Source organism: Lactuca sativa, chromosome 8 (assembly GCF_002870075.4).
Source record: "Lactuca sativa cultivar Salinas chromosome 8, Lsat_Salinas_v11, whole genome shotgun sequence".
Taxonomy (NCBI): Eukaryota; Viridiplantae; Streptophyta; class Magnoliopsida; order Asterales; family Asteraceae; genus Lactuca; species Lactuca sativa.
Genome location: NC_056630.2, coordinates 53628601 through 53648784, shown reverse-complemented (window position 1 = coordinate 53648784; position 20184 = coordinate 53628601). Strand labels below are relative to the sequence as shown.

At 35.5% G+C, this 20184-nt stretch overlaps 1 protein-coding gene across 1 annotated transcript; it reads right to left on the bottom strand.

Moving 5' to 3' along the window:
- Positions 1 to 17160: 17160 nt before the first annotated feature.
- Positions 17161 to 18894, bottom strand: LOC111893314 (uncharacterized). Its single transcript, XM_023889378.3, has 7 exons — positions 18669 to 18894; positions 18439 to 18497; positions 17982 to 18079; positions 17795 to 17864; positions 17660 to 17700; positions 17471 to 17565; positions 17161 to 17299 (listed from the first exon to the last, which is right to left on the bottom strand). Exons 1-7 carry the CDS (start codon positions 18724 to 18726, stop codon positions 17238 to 17240), a joined length of 483 nt encoding a protein of 160 aa, XP_023745146.2. The 5' UTR covers positions 18727 to 18894; the 3' UTR covers positions 17161 to 17237.
- Between the last annotated feature and the right edge of the window lie 1290 nt (positions 18895 to 20184).

Here is a 20184-nt window from a genome sequence, read left to right as displayed (position 1 = left end):
CCATCTGCGAGACGCTTGCTTAAGTCCATAAATGGACTTCTCAAGCTTACACACTCTATTCGGATACTTTGGATCGACAAAACCCTCTGGCTGAGCCATGTAAACATCCTCGGCCAACTTTCCATTAAGGAAAAAGGTTTTGACATCCATTTGCCAAATCTCATAATCATGAAATGCGGCAATAGCTAGCATCACTCTAATAGATTTTATCTTCGCAACTGTTGAGATGGTCTCATCATAGTCAACTCCGGGAGTTTGAGTAACGCCCTTCGCAACCAATCGCACTTTATATGTGTGTACGTTTCCATCCACGTCGGTCTTCTTCTTGAAGATCCATTTGCACCCGACGGTCTTACGTCCCGGCACATTATCAACCAAATTCCAAACTTGGTTGTCATACATGGACTGGATCTCGCTATCCATCGCCTCTTTCCATTTTACAGACTCCGGGCCTGCCATGGCTTCCTTATAGCTATTAGGTTCATCTACATTTATTAGTGTACCATCACTAATATACGTGTCCCCTTTGGTAGTAATATGAAAACCATAAAACTGGGGTTGAACTCTAACTCTTTCGGAACGTCTAAGAGGTAAGGACTCGTCAATTGGTTCAACCGGAGTTTCCTCCTCGGGTTGAGTGCCAGCGGTAGAGGTTCCTTCATCTATCGACTCTTAAATATCTTCAAACTCGATTTGCCTCCCACTGTCTCCTTGGCTTATGAGTTCTCGTTCTCAGAAAACTCCTCTCCTCGCAACAAAGACAACATTGTCCTTCGGTCTATAAAAGAGATAAACAAAGGATTTCTGCGGGTAGCCGATGAAAATACATCACTCACTACGAGGTTCGAGCTTGTCGTGAGTATCTCGTCTTACGAAAGCCTCGCAACCCCAAACCTTGATATGTGCCAACGAGGGAGCTTTCCATGTCCACATCTCGTGAGGTGTTTTGGCAACCTTCTTAGTAGGGATTCGGTTAAGGATATGGGCGGCAGTCTCTAAGGCATACCCCCAAAAAGAGATAGGTAGTGAAGCACGACTCATCATAGAGAGAACCATGTCTAACAAGGTTCGATTACGCTTTCCTGCCACACCATTCAACTGCGGTGTTCTAGGTGGCGTTAATTGTGAAACTATTCCACACTCCTTGAGATAATCGTGGAATTCAAGACTTAGGTACTCTCCTCCTCGATCGGATCGAAGCATCTTGGTTTTCCTGCCCAATTGATTCTCCACTTCATTTTTGAACTCTTTGAACTTTTCAAAAGTTTCTGACTTTTGCTTGATTAAATAGATATACCCATATCTACTATAGTCATTGGTAAAAGTCACATAGAAGCGGTTTCCATCCTTCGTGGTTGATCTAAACGGTCCACACACATCGGTATGTATGAGGTCCAATAGACCCTCACCCCTTTCGCATGTACCAGTGAAGGGTGACTTAGTTATCTTTCTAAGAAAAAAAGACTCGCATGTGTCATCTTCCCTAAGGTCGAATGACTCCAACACTCCATCCTTGTGGAGTTGGGCTATGCGCTTCTTGTTGACATGTTCAAGACGACAATGCCACAAGGATGCTCTATCCACACCATTGGAAGAATCCATGCATAAAACATCATTTCCTAAGTTATCTACAATCATAACAGTTTCATAAATTCCATTACATGGTATAGCTTCAAAATATAAGACACCATTTAGATAAGCAAGAATAGAACCATTCTCATTATTAAAAGAAAATCTAAAACCTTGTCTAAACAAACCATGAAATGAAATGATGTTTCTAGCCATTTCTGGCGAATAGAAACAATTGTTCAAATCTAAAGATAAACCATTCCTAAGCACTAAAGAATATACTCCAATCTTGGTCACAAGCGACGATCTTCTGTTCCCCATGATTAGATTTATTCTTCCAAGCTCCACATCCCTATTTCTTCTTAGTCCCTGCAAATCGGAACAAATATGGTAACCACAACCGGTGTCAAGGACCCAAGAATTAGCATGAGATGAATCATTAGATTTAATTGTATAAATACCTGCGAAAGATGGCTTGATCTTTCCTTCCCTTATGGCTTGCAGGTAGTCTAGGCAGCTTCTCTTCCAAAGCCCTATTTTATGGCAATGATGGCACTCTGCCTCCTTAGGGTTAGGACATGGTTTAGCAGGATCAACTTTGGTCCCACTAGAAGAGGAACCATCTCGGGACTTTCCCTTGCGGTGGCTCTTAGACAGAGCCTTCCTCTTCTTACCTCTTCCTTGCCCAATGGCCAAAACAGGAGCAGCGGGTGGATTGGGAGTGGGTGCAACAGACTTGTCCTTTAGGTTGCTTTTAGCAACCCTAAGGAGACCTTGGAGCTTGCTTAGGGTGACCTCTTCCTTGTTCATGTGGTAGGTCATCCTAAATTGATTGTAACACGGAGGCAAAGAGTGAAGCACCATTTCGATCGCCATGTCTTCCCCAAAGTCAACATTCAACTTGCGAAGACGATCGACATACCTTTGCATCTTTTGCAGGTGCACGGTAAGAGATTCTCCATGACCCATTTTAGCGGAAAGCATGTTTGTGAAAATCTCGTAACGCTCTTGCCACGCGTTCTGGTGGTATCTCTCAAACAAGTCTTGGTGCATTTCGTACGGATACATGTCCTCATAGGACTTTTGGAATTCGACATTCATGGTGGCAATCATGATGCAATGTACCTTCGTTGCATCACGCTCGTGAGTTTCAAAAGCGGTCATTTCAGCCGGAGTAGCGATTTCAGGGTTGATCTTCTCGAGCTTCTCATCAAGGACATACTCCTTGTCCTCATAGCGAGCAATCGTGCGAATGTATCTGATCCATTCGCTAAAGTTCGTTCCATCGAAAGTCACCTTTTGACAAAGGCTCATCAATGTGAATGAACTAGCAGCAGCGTTGTTTGCGTTCGACATCTACAAATAGAAAGGACAAAGATAGATTAGAATATGAATCCCTAATTATCACCCAATAAGAAAATTAGGGCTAGGATCCAACAACAATATTTACATATTAGAAAAGGGATGCCGTAATCTAACATGCAAACAATTTGAAGGTAAGTGAATGACGATTCACTAATTCTCCACCACAAAACATAACTATAAGTTCTAAATGTATTGAGAATTCCTGGTTTGGATGAGATTCATTGAAAATTTTAAATGGCATGTTTAAATCTCGATATGCCCCTCTCGTTTGTGACTGGGATACCGAGGATCCCAAAGTGGGTGTGAATTACCATGCAAATTTACATGGTGCCTTCATTGTAACGATTACCTATTCGATGTGTCGGTAAACCACACATGCTCCATCGAACTATGATAAACAATGAATCACCCTTTGCCACCTTTGCTTAGAACCAATTAGTGTGCCGGTAAACCACACACGCTCCACTAACATCTTAGCAAGGGTGCAAAGTGTAATTTCATGGGATTGCATCAATTCACTTTTCCTAAAGTAACTAAGATTGGGAAATTTTTGAAAAACATGTAGTTACTTTGTATTTTATATTGTACTTTTAATGAAGAGATGAGGTTGCCCTATCCTACCCGTTCGGCTAACGACCCTCCACCGATCAAGCAAGCGGTAGGTGTGAGTGTACACCCATTAAGCGCCATTTTATAGGCAACAACCTTATACCCACCTTATAGAATAGCTTCGTGAATGAGGCCTACTAACGGTAAGACTAGCATTTTAATTATATATATATATATATATATATATATATATATATATATATATATATATATATATATATATATTAATCGTGTAATATTATATTAGTATGGGGTTGGATTTTAAACTTGTAGAATTCTAGGGTTTGAAATTTAAATTGTCTAAATTAAACTTTTAATCACAAAACATAAATTTCAAAACTTGAGGGCAAGTTTTAAACTTTTAAAACATAGAGGATCAAATAACAAATAATCTTAATTAACAATTAATTCCATAATTATCCATATTTGATTTATTTAATGATTTCTTGCAAAACAATTTACCAATTTAATTAAAATAATTAATCAATTATCACATAAGGAAACAAATATTTAATTAATTGATAAATATCTTCAATTAGGTCAAGAATATATTCATATATATCATAAAATCGGATTTATATTGATCTAATATGATTAAGGCAAGTATCTCAAAGATAAACAACAAGAAATCCCGAAGTTTCCGCCTTCTGACGCTCGAACTCGCCGAGTACCCAGATGGACTCGCCGAGTACCACCATGGGACTCGCCGAGTTCATCAGCCAGAGAAAAAAAAACGATTTTTTCAGCAATAATCAAGCAATCAAAGTATGAATTCAATAGAAACCAATCTAGGCTCTGATACCACTGATGGGTTTTAGCCATATGAAAATCCCTATGTGCACATGCAACCCTAATACTTGGATCTAGGTTTCTGTAATTGATCATACATTGAATCCAAGACTTCTAATGACTAATATACAATAATAACAATATGAAATCAAAGATTAGAAGTTTACCTTGAATCACTTGCTTGATCTTGTTGTCCTTGAGGCTTTACAGTCACAACTGTCACTCCTCTAATGGCTTACAAACACCAACTAGCAAGAAGATGATTTAGGAGAGAGGAGAGGGGAGGAAGAATTCGGCCAGGGTTTCCTTAGAGACAAGTGTATCAAATTCCCTCAACCGATAGGGTCTATTTATACTAGTAAGGCTCCTAGGGTTTCACCCTTAAACCCTAATTGGATAAGTTAAGCCCTAAGCAATCCAAATCCTTTCCATGATAAGCTTTGGACGAAATCTAAGCCTATCCAAAGCCCTAGAATTCGTCCCCCCTTATCCCTAAAGGATTTGTAGCCCAAAGTGCAACTATCAAACAATTGACAGTTTATACCCCTTTATTTAATTAATCTCTTTAAGTCACCAAATTAATTCCAAATTAATTTATGACTTATATTAATCAAATAACATTATTATTATTCCTTATATTATTCTTATAATATATTAATAATATTGCTTCTCTCATTATAAATCATCCTGTCAAGTTGCTATGGTGAAGGCAACCCAAAAGGACCGTGCTCAACCGTGTCAAATACTTGCCTAATATAGTTGTAGCCTTAGACACTATTCCAACAGAAAGATGATATAAATGATGAGAGATGAAAGATGAAATAGATGATGAAAGGCCTTGACTTTAAAGACGGCGTCATCTAGCAGAGTACATATGACAACCACAATCTATACTAGACAGTGCATTGGAACGCTAGCAGGCTCACAACCTGTATGTGTTTTTGAACTACGTGTTCACCAGATGTACTCTAAAAACCCTGGCAGCTATGGACTTAGTGCCTTATGAATGAACTTAAGCAGCTATGGACTTAGTCCCTTACAAACAAACATTGTCAGTTGTGCCTAATAGATAAAGTCGACATCTATGGACTTAGTGTCTGTTGGATAAACCTTGGCAGCGATGGACTTCGTGCCTTTTCCTTAGGACAATCCGTAGGAATAAATAAATGATGAATATATTATTCTTAGGGTAGATCCTTAAGAATACATAAGATAATGGGGATGAGAAATTAGGTTAATTTTTTGTTGATTAAACATAATAATTATATTATTGTGGGTTGAAAACCCTATGTACTCACCAGGTTTCCCAACTTGACCTACTTAGTTTATTACATCACAGGTGGCTATATGAAAAATACATTCTGCTGAGAGATTCAAGGAGTATTAAGCCTCTAGTTTAATTACTGCAAGGTTTGTAATATTTCATTATGCTTATGTTTCGGTATTGACAATGACATCCCAATGTTTTAAATAAAAATATATTTCTTCGGAAATGCTTTGATAACATCTTTATCATGTTTTCTGGGAACAAATTCCACAATATAATTTTTCAAAAATGATACTTTGATTTTTAAATTAGCATAAACAAATCGGTCTTTTCTGGCCGTGAAAATGGGGATGTCACAATTTGCATGCAGTTTCTCGATATCTGTAGCAGTGAGAGGTGCTAGGCGTTGTTCTTGTTGGCCCATGAGAGTTGCAGCGGCATCTCTCATTATTTGTCTGACTGGAACATGTGGACCTTCTTTCACAAATCTCTATTTATCTTCACATTTTTCCTTACCAAGTAAAAATCTTTCCATTCTAACTTTCCAGTGATCATACTCTTCAACGACTAGCAATGGGGCACGAGAAGGGCAACCCACGCTATTTTCTATTTGCATTGAATACATTTGTTGAGTTGAATTAGGAGCAACCATTGAAGTTAAGATATTAGAACAGAAGTGGTATATAGAAGAACTTTTATCCTGAACACAGAAATGATTGAGATACCAAGGTAATCTCAGATCAACTATTGTGACAACCGTCAAAATCAAGTCAAAGTCAAAGTCATAGTCAACAAGTCAACAAGTCAAAGTCAAAGTCAACAAGTCAAACCGGTCAAACTTAACTTGTACTTCAATGATAAAAGTTATTCTATGTATAAAAATGTGAATTTGTATGTCAAGATTCCAAGTGTCTCGGAGAATTTATGTGTTTAGCAATGTAAAACCCTAAAAAGGGAGTTAAACACATCAAAACACGACTATGGGCCCTCTTGGGGACTTAAAACAATCATAAACGAAGCATAACGGGGTTCACAAACTTTGCATTACGAGATTATACAATAGATGGCTAAAATTAAATCTCTCCCAAATCTCTCTCAACTTTTTATAGTCAACCGGGTCATCCCGACCCTTAACTTGGCCAAAAATCACTCAAAACGGGAAGTTGTATTGACAAACAACTAATTAGGGCCGAAACCCTCTTAAGAACTGAACCCTATTAGAGCCAAACCTTGCTTAAGAGGACCAAAGCTGCCATAGTACCTAACTAAGCCTTCTGGACCGATGTCATCCCATCTCAGACCGAAACCTCCATACACCCAAAATAGACCGAGCCCTCGGTCCATTTCGGTTCCCTGTCACCTTCGGTTCCTTTTGACCTTTGGAACCAAGCCTCCCCTTCGGTTCCTCCTACTCCCACTCCCGGTTCTCACCTCCTAAGAGTTGAACCTCGCAGGTTCGCTCCTTAATGCCCGATTTTCGACTACTTTCGCTTCCTAAGCCCGTTTTGACATGGATTTTCCACCAAATTCATATTTTTACCATTTTAAACCCCCAAAACTCATATTTTATTCATTTTTCAAGGATTTATTAATTAAAAATCATTATTTTATATTAAGAGGAGTGTTCTACCCCACAAGTGGGTCAAGTGTGCCCACTTGCCTCCATGTGTCATCCTCTCATTAGCCCAATCTTATCCACATCACACAAACCAAGGTAAATATCATTTCAACTTGAAAATTGCTCCAACAACCTTCTCTATATAAAGAAATCCCTGGAGGATTTCTTGGTTTACCTTGATCGTTCCAAACTTACACACTTTTTAGCCCCTCAAGAATGCCTCTTTTTCTCTCTACTTCTCACCACTTTGTGAAGGTGTTCTTGAGCTATTAATTCACTTTTTGGTAAGTATTTCATCTAGACTCAAGTGTTATTCCATGTTTTCATAACACTCTTGGATCATCTACATACATTTTAACACCAAAAATCGTTCTTAGGATCATCCAAGCCTTCACGTGTTCATCAAGTGTTCTTGACTTGATACTCCTCGTCTTCGACCTTCCGTTCTTCAAGAAATCACTCAAGGTGAGTTAATACCCCTACATTTTCCAGTTTTCTTTAGTTTTCAGAGAGGGGGGGGGGGGGGGGAATACAAGTTAAAACACCAAAACATATTTAAAACTTAACTTGACAGCTTACAACAGAAAAGTTGTGACCTGTTTACGAACTGTTTTACCCAACTTAAACTTAATATTTTTCAAAAATGTTTAATATGAAAATATTTCAAGTTTATACCTTTAAAATGACTACTTTCACATCTCCATAAGATTTTTCTACAATTTATGGTGATTTTTACAAAACCGCCCATCACTGCAGCAACGAAATCGGACCAGGTCGTGAAGATAAACATTGTCACATTGGTTCGAGACCACCAAAAATTATAGGAAAATTTATGAACACAATAGAATTTTCTTCCAAACTCTCTGAGTTTACGGATTTAGTTTTCGACTTACGATGATTTTTCTATAAATATTCTAAAACAGTGACAGTTAAGGGTAAAATTGTCAAAACGAGTTTAAGAGCTATTCACACCTTGTAACATGCTGAGCAAGGTGTGTAAGATTTTATACTTAGTATTATCAATGTCATTTTATTGAAATAAAAAGCCATGCATAACAAGGTTTCATTTAAAACATAAAATAATCTTGATAAACTATAATAGATATAGTTTGGACACCCCATTTAACAAAGAAACGGTAATACAATCGATTTACAAAGCGGGTATTTCATTACAAACTACGTGAACTCGTTAATGAATAAATTTGTGAGACATTCACTTTAAGGGTACTCTTAAGTACCATAGAAAAGTCTTGTAGTTATAATCAGAATCTCTTATAGAGAGAGAGAGAGAGAGAGAGAGAGAGAGAGAGCGCGTGATAGTTGTGTATAGATCTATAGTGGGTCTGACAAACCCGCACCTAAGCTGCTTGCAACAGCTAGACCGCAGGTCTGGGGTGACAAGTGTCATAACATTCCGACGCTTGAAGAACGTCGAGTATGAGGTCTTCGAGTCTTAGCATGGTTATAACAACTCACATGGAAATTAACAAAACACATAGTCCATGGGAATTTAAGGATTTCACAAAAAGGAGTTTTATTAAATATAAAACCACACATAAGTATGACGATTGACTTATAGATACTAAGTCTTGGTTCAGTTAACACTACAACAAACCTTTTAGAAAATATTGGATTTTCTGGAAACAAACTTATAACAAACTTTAAGGAACAACATCCATTTTTCATTCATAAATTGCTTATGAACTCACCAGCTTGCTGATACTCTTTCAAAAACAACTTGTATTCTCAGGTATTCAGTAATACAGGTAACCAAAAGATTTTTGAAGGCAAGACGCTAAGGTGCATATTTCTTTTGAACTATTTTGACATCATATGTAATTTATTTGGAAACATGTATTCTTTTGCAAATGATGTAACCTTTCAAATTATATTTATGATGGTTGTGTGTACTTTCTTCACTATGGTTATGATCCTGAGCATGACGTCGTCCGCCCCCGAACGTTTCCGCCATTCCGTTTTTTGGGGTGTGACAACTATAATCTATTCTTATGGATTCAAAGGACAAACACTCGTGCTTTGATACAAATTGTGAGAAAAAGAATCAATGCGCAAGGACAAGGTTTGAAAACTAAAACCTTGAGTTAATCTTTAAGATCAACGTCTGCTCTTAATATGAAGTTCCAGTTGAATCTAGTAAACCAGTTAAGACTTGAAGATAAATAATCAACAAAGTGTTCAAGTAATAAATAAAGTAAAATTGAGTGTAATCAATGCAGAGATAATTTAAGAGAAAGAAGAATGCTATGAAAGAACTTTTACTAGAAGGAAAGTTGAAAGTGACGTGAAGAGAATAATTGCTATTCTTGGATTGATACTACGATATGAACTCTTGAAAGATTCACTCCTTGAATAGTGAAGAAGGAACATAGTACAAACCATTAAAACATTCTAAGGATTGGATAATGATCAGTGTTTGACAAAATGACATATAAAAGATACACACATTTTAGTCCTATGAACTGTTACATCAAAGAAAAGACAAAATGCGTTAAATGCATGTACAGACTTCTGACTTCTAAACATCTTGATCTCGGAATTGATATGGCTTCAGAACTTCATCATATCTCGGATACAAGATGACTTAGGAACTTGATTTCTTGGGATTGCTAAAGGTTCACTTTTCATGTATCAACACACCACTCTACCTTCTTCTTCCTATAAAGATCACCAAAGCACTAAACATAAGCTCACAAAAAGAAAAAGATGCTAGGGCTAGGGTTTTTCAGTGTTGGAGGCTGATGAGGGGTGAAACCCTAACTGCTACTTCCTTTAAATAGGGCTCTTAGTCCGGAAATTCGGATTTTGCTCAAACAGCCGTCACCACGTTGTGTGCCCTATGGGCTATGGCCATGTCGTGGGAGGCACTAAAGATACGCGGCTTTCCTGCATGTTGCCATGTCGTGGTGATCCATTCACCACACCGTGGCCAACTCAAGAATGACAATAAACTTCATAATTAACATACGAAAAATTGGGCGTTACAATAGGCGACCATGGAATCCCAATCAAAAACCTCCTCACAACAAATTTCAAGCTCTTCGCGAAAAAAATCTTCAACCTTACCCTAAACCGACTAAAAATCCACCAACATATCGACCTAACCTTCTGAACCGTTCCAGACTGTGGGCAACCTGGGTGACTGCCCAGAGCTCATGTCTCTAAGGGGCCTAAATTTATGGACTATATAGTATATACATATATAAAAATTTAATATATGTATATGTTTCTTAGGGGGAAATTACCAAATTAACCCAACTTTAGCCCAAGAAAGTAATCACTAGTCTGGAATCTGGAACGTGTTTGAGAAGTCAAACGTTAAGGAAAAATTAGTCAATTTGGGCACCTTTCACGAATCTATTGGATTAAGGTATCTAAGATCATAACTAAATTGGTATAAACTTGCAAATATAAGCAAAGTCCTTTTGGGTTGCCCTCATAACCAAAAATAGCTAGAAATGATATTAGGAGAGAGAGAGAGAGAGAGAGAGAGAGAGAAAGAAACAAAGAAACAAAGAAAGATGATTTGTTAATATATTGTGTGATTAATATATTAATTGGGAATAGATAATTGATATATTAATTTTTTATGTGATTAATAAATTAACATGCGATCAATAGTTAAATAATTGATTTGTTAATTTATATGGTTAACAAATTAATAAGAAATCAGTTAGTTAATTAATTATTAATCAGAATTAATCTAGAATTAATTTGGGATTAATTGGAATTAATTAAAGGTACGAGGGATGAATTGTAATTGTTAAATAGTTGAACAAAAGAAGAAATTGTAGAACCCTCCATGGCATGGACAATTTTGGAGGCTCTTCTAGGGTTTCTGGAAACCTCTTGGTTGCATAAAAGGAAATGATTTGAATTATGATTAAATCTACTTAAACTATAAATAGGACCCCTTAGCTCATTATTTTCGTTCATGACATTCCTAAGATACATAGGAATGAAATTTCTACCTCTCTCCTCTCTCTCGTCATCATTCTAGGGTTTCTAGGGTTTTGGGTACAAACCATTAGAGGCACTAAACTTTTAGTGTTTGCTTTCCAAGGTTTTCAAGATGGAATTTTGTTTGGTTACTTAGTATAATAATGAAAAGGTATGTAAAGCCCAACTCTATGTTTATTTCGATTATTATAGAGTTCATTTATGGTTCTTGATGTTCATAGTTTATTGCTATTAATAGAAAAAACATAGATCCAATGAGGTTGCATGTGAACTTAAGAGTTAAGTTAATTTTCGCCTCATGCAAATATTTATAACCTATAAAACCTATAAGAATCCAAATTAGGCGAGAACGAAATGGACACCTTGTGAATCGATATCGTCGCCCTGTGAATCAAAAGAATCATTCATATTCGACAACAGTTATGACACCTAAGTGTTGAGAAATAATAATGATTTGATGATGCGGAATGTAAGAACTAACACACTCTTGAAGAAGTATATGGTTAACAAGATATTGTATTCAACTATGATTAGGAAATTACACAAAAAGAAAGATTGCAATCTAACTAATATAAGCTAATAAATCTCCACTCATTCAAGGACTACATCTTGCCACACCCACTAAATGAATACAATATGACTATTTATAGGTGTACAAACAAGTATAGCTAATTAACCCACATTACATAAAAGGAGGCCCCTTGTCATCATACATGGAAGACTTTGAACCTTACATCCCCCCCTCTCAAAGTATGGAATGGATGGCCAGACTTCATCTTCCAAAACAAGCCTCTAGCAAATAAGAAAAGAACAAGTGACAAGGCATCAATGCGATCTAAGAATCTTGATTCTTAAATAGTCTTTGAAAACGGGATCTAGGATATAGGAATGAGAAACCAAGGACCAAAGTAAAAATATCAACTTCAATCTCGAACGATCTTCTAGAAGTAATATTTTCAAACTTCATATTCTAAATTAATCCCAAATATTGTCAAGAAAAACAAACCCGCCATAAAAACCCATTTCGGAATTGAGAAACCAAATCACTTCATATCTTTGAAGAACCCCCCCTACAAGTCACAATGATCTTCAAATAAGCTAATGATATAAATCATCAAAAAAAATATCATGTAACAAACCAAACTCAAGATTCTTAACTTCACTTAATCGAGAAATCCCTAAAAGTTAGAGTCAATCAAAACGCCATGGTCACTCGTAGAACGTATGGGATCCCCGTCCTAATGTTCATCAATGCCTAAATATGATATATCCACTTTCATATCTCTACCACAAGTTTCATCAAAAATCAACCAATTTGATAAATCACAATCCAATTTCGAATGACCATATCAAATTCTCCCCCTTTTATAATAAAAAAAATGATTATAAAACCTTCAAATGGTCAGGAGAATGATCTTGAATCGGATAAATGAATACTATACTCCCCCTCGGCAAAATGGAATAAACTTTGAAGCTTGAAGTCCGAAATAGTAGACAAAAATGTGACATTTTGCGAAACACGACCTTCCGAACCGCCATGACTTGTTGGAATCCAATATTTACTGTTCACGAGAAAGAAATTCATGAAAAAAAAAATTCAATTTTGCTCATCATCCCTTGAATTCGTAATCATTTCGGAATTAGGACTGAAGCTATCATTTTGCTAAAAGTCAGGGGATTAGATTTGTAATGTAACGCCCGTGTTTCGAGGCTAAGCATTGATGCGATGATGTAATAGTTAGGTTCAACAAATGTAACTCATTTTGAAGTAATAAAAAGGAATTATTTGAGTATTATGTGAATTTATGTGTTTTATACTTGTTTATAATGATATAATAAATTAAGAATGAAAATAAGCGTCAAAAATAAAATGTTAGATAAACCCTATAGCTATGAAGAATGTTGTAGTAGTCGTGACAAGGATTCCAGAGATATAAAGAACGCCGAAATCCGAGTTAAAACGAAGAAGTCAAGACCTGTTGAAGTTTTACGGCTAAACCGGCACGGCACCACGTAACGTAAAAAGTGCATTTTTGACAAATTGCTTTTTAGCCTTAGAGATCTAAACGAAATTCTCAGTATACGTTAAACCGAGAGCGTGCATAAAAAGAACGTCCAAATCTGACTTCGTGTGAGGAAGTTATGAATTTTTTAAGATTTAGCATGGCAGTGCACTGCCCGGAATTCGAATTTTAGATCGATCGATTTTTAGCCGACACAACATAAATGAGAATTGAAGATCTCATTAATAGGAACTCAACGATAAAAGACAGTCGAAAACGGAGTATGTTTGTCGAAGATATGAATTTTACACGGTCGTTTAACAATGTAATCTTCTCATACTGTTAAATTAAAAATCGGTCAAGAATTAGCCGATGAAGTCAGAAGAAAAGTTGTAGATCTTGTCAATACCTACGCGTTGATATAAAGAACGTCAAAAACGTAGCTCGTATGCGAAATTTATGTTTTTTTTTAATTGGTTGTTTTACCTACGTCCGGCGCCACGCGAAGCCTTGGTGCCCACGCAAGTCCATGACGTGAGTTTAAGTTTCACGATGTGAATCAGCTCCAGACAACCTATAAATAGAGGTGGAGATCATCCCAAAAACCCACACTTTCACCCTTCTTTCTCTCTCAACACTCCCAAAATATCCATCCCCTACCCAAAAAACCCACACCTTCACCCTTCTTTCTCTCTCAACACTCCTAAAATATCCATCCCCTTCCCTAGTACTTCCTAAGTTCTAGAGGCGAGTCCCAGAGCGCCCGAAGGCTCCAAGAAAAAGAGTTTTTCAGCTTAAAACTCTGCCCCAGTAGAGCTCGATTTTCAAGCAAACCTATTGGTTTCGTCGAAGCAAAGCGTTATCCAAGTTGGAATCAACACCTTATCAAGTGAGTGCATAGTTACTTTCATCTTACACATAGATATGAATTAATTTATATAAATTACGTTCTATGTGTGCATATTATATGTTTACTTGAGATTCGTGCTGGATGAAAGATCTAAACTTCTTTCTTTTAGATCTGAACTTTTTCTTTAAGATCTGAACTTTTTCTGTAAGATCTGAACTTCTTTCTTTCAGATCTGAACTTTTTCTTTCAGATCTGAGCTTTTGCCTTCAAATCTAAACTTTTTCTTTTCAAATCTAAACTTTTATATTCAGATCTAAACTCTGTTTGTGTGTGTGTGTATATATATATATATATATATATATATATATATATATATATATATATATATATATATACACACACTAGCTGTTTACCCACGCCAAGCGACGGGTGTGAATAGTACTTACGTTATTTTGTTTAATACAATAATAGGCTTTCATTTCTTTATATTATAGCATTGTACTTTTGGGTATTTATCCAATTAGAGCAATATCCAATTATATATTTGGGTTTATTTCTATGTATAATGCTTTAATTAGAAAAAAAATTGAAAGTACAATGTTATAACTGTACATATTTTTCAAAGTAGAATGGCTTAATAAGAACCAAATTAAAATTAAAATGCATTAACTGTATATATATCTTTATACAAATTTAGAAAATTTTTAATCAGACCAAACAGTCTTTTTTTAGAAATTTTTTTAATTAGACCAAAAATGTTATGTAATTGATATGATAATTTTAGTGTCAATTATCTTATGAAAGAAATTATTAATTGAGTAACGCCTTATATCCTAAACTTAAGCTTCAAAACTTATCACTTTGATTGAATAGTTGTATCTTATTATAATATTGATTGATAGTGTCCAATATCTTATAATTTTATTGATTTTTGGCTTGAATATTTATGATAACCTAATTAACTGCAAGAATATATTATATATTCAATTTGTGATGTCTTCCTTTTTAGATGATTAAACCCAGAAAGCAACCCTCAGATAAGAACCAAATATACAAAAGGCTTTTTTGTATCGGTCAACCAATAGCAACAACTTTGACACCGTACTACTACTGGTGTAGGAAGCATCAACAGAATATTGGCGAGCATTAGATATCTTCAACACAAATAGCATAGTAACAACACCGAAAAAGAATTCATAAACATATCATGCCCCACTAAGAGAACGAACTTCAAGTTTAGCCACAATCACGAATATTGGCGAACTTCTCCAAATGTAGTGGTACCGAGGAAAAAAAATCAGAATATTGGCCAATTTATAGAGTAGAGATAAAAAAAACAATTGAATCAAATAGTTCAATCAACAAAAGGATGATATATGAGATTATTGTGGAGAAATGGGTGTTATATATTCAAATTTGTGTGTCTTCCTTTCTACACATTCTTCATCATGGTTATTTGCTTATTGGATCTGTCAGGTGAGAAGGGAAGGAGGATAAGAGAGTTGACAGCAAGTTTGTGATCATTTTTCAGTCTTCGACTTCTAATCCAACAATATGATGCTTACAACTGAATTGGCCAAACACTATCAAATTTGAAATTTTTTTTTGATCAAAATAAGGTTTTCAGATAATCAGTTAAACCAGCCGGAATATGATGACCCAAACAAAGCGGGCATTATTCGGTTTTGATTTTTGATTTTTTACCCACCCAGTAAGACCATATTTTAAACCCCTTTTCTTTGTTCTATATCCAGGTCCATTGATTGTGACCAAAATTCATTGGATTATAATGTTTTAGCATTATCAGCAAGTGATGGTGGTGGTGTCTATGAGATAAGAAAAAGATTAGGAGACACAATTGTTCCATTGTTGGTTGTCATGACATCAACCTGGAAATAAAAAACACCATATAGCTTTTAAGAAAATAAAATAAGAACTAATATCACTTCTTTAAATTGTTTTAAATTGAGATGAAACTGAAGCAATACACAACCATGCCTCCTGGATCTTTCATTGAAACACACATAAAAGACAAAAGGACCAACAAGTCATTTTCCACATTTGGGTGGTGGATGTCGAAGCTACAAAACACAAAATTAAACCAAGGCTAGTCTACAAACTTACTATAACACAAACTATGTAGAAATATTAGATTAAATTATGATTTCCAGATCCTCTAATGGCGTTTGAGGGTGAGTACATAATTTATGATTTTGACCTCTTGATAAACAAAAGATACAGATAAATAATTAGAAAAATAATACTAAAGACAGGGAAAGCAATGCTTTTGTATTACCTTTTTTATTAGATAGTGTACCAGGGGTGGCCATGGATGGTCAAGGCCGATTGTGATCTAGTAATAACTTGCAAATCAGGAAGAAATAAGCAACCACTTGTGCACAAAATATACATACCACACAACATCTGAGGATGAAAGAGAGATGGAACAACAATTTACAAAATAAAACCAGAAGCTTGAATACATATAGATTTAAGGCTCGTTTTTTAGAATATACCGTATATCTAAACCGGTTACAACACTCATTATATGTGCAATATCAGATGATCAAAAATACAGATAAAAACAATTTTCTTACCTCTCAAGGGTAAGGTTGCTCAAGACAGATCTGACCAAAATCATACTCTACCATCTTCAATAACATTGAAGAACAAAAAAATTTATACATACTCAGTTACTCAGATAAATCACAATTGTTTATGTACAGAAATAGGTTAAGACAAAATACCCTTATTCATGTCAAGAACAATGAAGAAAAGAAAAGGTACTTGAGAAAACCTAATCCTTTTATTCCATTTTCCATAACAGCCCTCAAAAAATCGTAGCAGTCCCTAACAACAGACCAATGAAGTATCAGATGACACACAACTGTCAAACTTAATCTTTATTACAAGTATATGCTATAAGTAAAGCATAATATTAATGGATTAGAAGTCGAAGAGAGAACGATGATCACAAACATGTTGTCAACTCTCTTATCGTCCTTCCCTTCTCACCCGACAGATCGAATAAGCAAATAACCATGGGGAAGAGTGTGTAGAACAATTTATTCCAATTTAACAATCAGTAAGAGCTACTTTTCAAAAACCAAAATGGATGACCTGATATACATTTAGGGAAAATCAATCAAATATAGAATAAACGTATCACATTTTTTCGTTTAGGGGAAATCAAAGATATACTTCTCTTGTTGTTGTCTTGTGCAATGAATATACAGCTTGAGAAGCAACTTGATACATTCATATTTCATACACATTATTATGATACTAAAATGAATTGATTAATATAAAATTTATTAAATTTTATTTTGCTATTTGTTAGGAAATATATATATATATATATATATATATATATATATATATATATATATATATATATATATATATATATATATTTGTTACCTTCAATGCAACAGAGAGAAACTCCATGTCAACTCCTTTTTTCCGTGTTCCAAATGGAGGATTAATTACAACAGTATCAACAATTTGACCTTTAAAAATAACAGAAATTATCAAATATCAGTAATTATTAAGTTTTTTTTAGCAAAAAATAAAATGGAATTTAGAAAAATGTTAAATAAGATAAGAGCCAATTTAAATTCTTGATTTTGCATTGAATTAAACCCATTTTGACCTGGTAAATAAATCACCATAAAAAACCATAAATCAGATAAATAGTTATTAACAAATCTTGAATGCTAAAGGATAAAAGGGTATGTCATAATTACCTCTAGATCATCAGAATTGATTGATGCAATTTCAAGAGACTCATCATCAACTTTTATGCCAATGACATGTCTATTAAACACCAGTTTAGAGTCAGATTGCAGATGCATAAAACACATTCAACTGAAAGATTAAACAAAATCCGACTGAAAAAATAAGCCAAGAAGAAGAAAGTTAAAAAAATCTCACTCTACATCCAGGAGAGTGGCAGCAAGACCTAATGTGCCACACCCACATCCAAAGTCTGCTACTACTTTGTTACTCACATCCTCATATGAATTCTCTGCCTACATCAGTAAAATTGGAATAATCAAAGAAATGATAACAATTATAGGGCTTTTATATCAACAAGCTTCCATTGCCACTGTTACATATTATAACAAAACTAACAAAAACAGCCCATTGAACATATTTTGACTCATGAAATCAATTGAATTATCAAACAATCCTAATTAAAGCAGTTGTAGTCAGAGTTAGACGTAGTAAGTTGATCATTTTTCCCCTCAAAACTGAAGTAATTCATCTAAAAATCGAACTTGAATATGAAGAATGAGCTTCAATTCCAATTCTAGACCTAGAATACCATCTCAACACAAACGTACAAGAACAATGGGTAAATGGAAGAGAGGGGAGACGGAGGAGGTACCGTGTATAGCATACCAGACGCAATGTGAGCTCCAGTTGGATATTGTTCCAGCTCAATCTGCAATTCATAGATAAACCAAACACTTGTTCATGTGTAAATATGAAATTAGCCCTTTTTTTCCAATTCAACAAGAAAAAAAAGCTCATGAAGAACAATTAGATTACAGATATGCGCAAAGTATATGAATGTGTATGAATCTACCAAAGTATATGAATGTGTATGAATCAACCTTGGATTGTCGAACTGTTGAAGATTACTGAGTAGACTTTCTAGTTGCTTGAGCTTCATTACTTTCAGGTATGTATGATTCTGGGCGTCAACAGTTCCTTTTGGGAAAGAACGTATAAGCAAGAACCCTAATCAAACTAAATAAAATTTTGTAAATAACAAATAGACAAAATTATGGAAGGTAAAAAATCTATGGTGGCGGACGCCGGTTCCGGTAGAGGTGGATTTCCAAGGTGTCGACCATCCAGTTGGGTGACCACGTGAGGGTTAATTGGGGAAAGGATGGCTGGTGACACACTTCTAGGTTGTATGGGTGACATCAAAAAGTTGGTGGTAACAGAGGGTTGTCGGAGACCGAAGAGAGCGAGGTGAGACGGAAGAGATGTGGTGTGACGGCATAAGCGGTGTGTAGATCATATTCGGGTTTTTAATATCTATTAAAAAAGTATTGTCGTAGGATACATTTAGGTATGCGTTTAAGAAGTTTTGATTGTAAGCTTATATGATTGTACATGATGTTCAGGTAGTTGTAACTCTTAAATTTCAAGACATGGGCAATATGTTTAATAAGATAGTAAAGATATATTCTATACTTTGAGATCTATGCTGGATGAAAGATTTAAACTTCATTTTTTTTCAGATCTGAACTGTATATGTATTTTATATCTACAAATATGTTGGGTAAAACATGGGTAGATGAAATAGTTAGTGTGTGATAAAATGATAAGAGGCCTCCGTGTTGACGATGATCCAATCATCTAGCGGTGTATGGATGACGACCACAAACTTTTCTAGGAAGTCCAGTGGAACACTAATAGGCTCGCAACCTATACGTGTTTGTGAACGATGTGTTCACAGTGTATTCCATCCCTCTCATGGTTGCCTTGCGGACCTATATGGCTGAGGAATCCCTTTAGCAGTAGTGTCCATCCCGATGAAATTCCTTAGGATATGTCCCTTATAATAGATGCTTTAGGGACGTAAAGTGAGGATAACGGGAACGGGTAATCGGGTTGAATAATTGTTGAAAATGATAAACTTATTTATTGTGAGTTGAAAACCCTATGTGCTCACCAGGCTCCCCATCCTGACTCACTCAGTTTTCATGTATTACAGGTAGTGACACACGAGCATAGATGCGATGATCTGATGAGAGATTATGGATTATAGGCCAACAATAATAAATAGAAATGTTGTAAGGCCTATGTTGTTTTGGTTTATGCTTTTGATCTGTATTGACAATGACATCCCAAGTTTTGTAATGTAATGAAAATACATTTCTTCGGAAATGCTTTGATAAATCTTTATCATATTTCTTTGGGGAACAAATTCCGCAACACTTTCTTTAAAAAAGTTACTCTGATTTGAAAATAAAGCATAAACAAATCAGTCTTTTCTGGCCGTGAAAAATGGGGATATCACATGTAACAATGTTGCTTCTTCCCTCTTTGATCGGACAAAAAGTGAACAACAATTGCGACTTTGGCAAACTACAAAGCAAATTCTTTTAGATGCAAA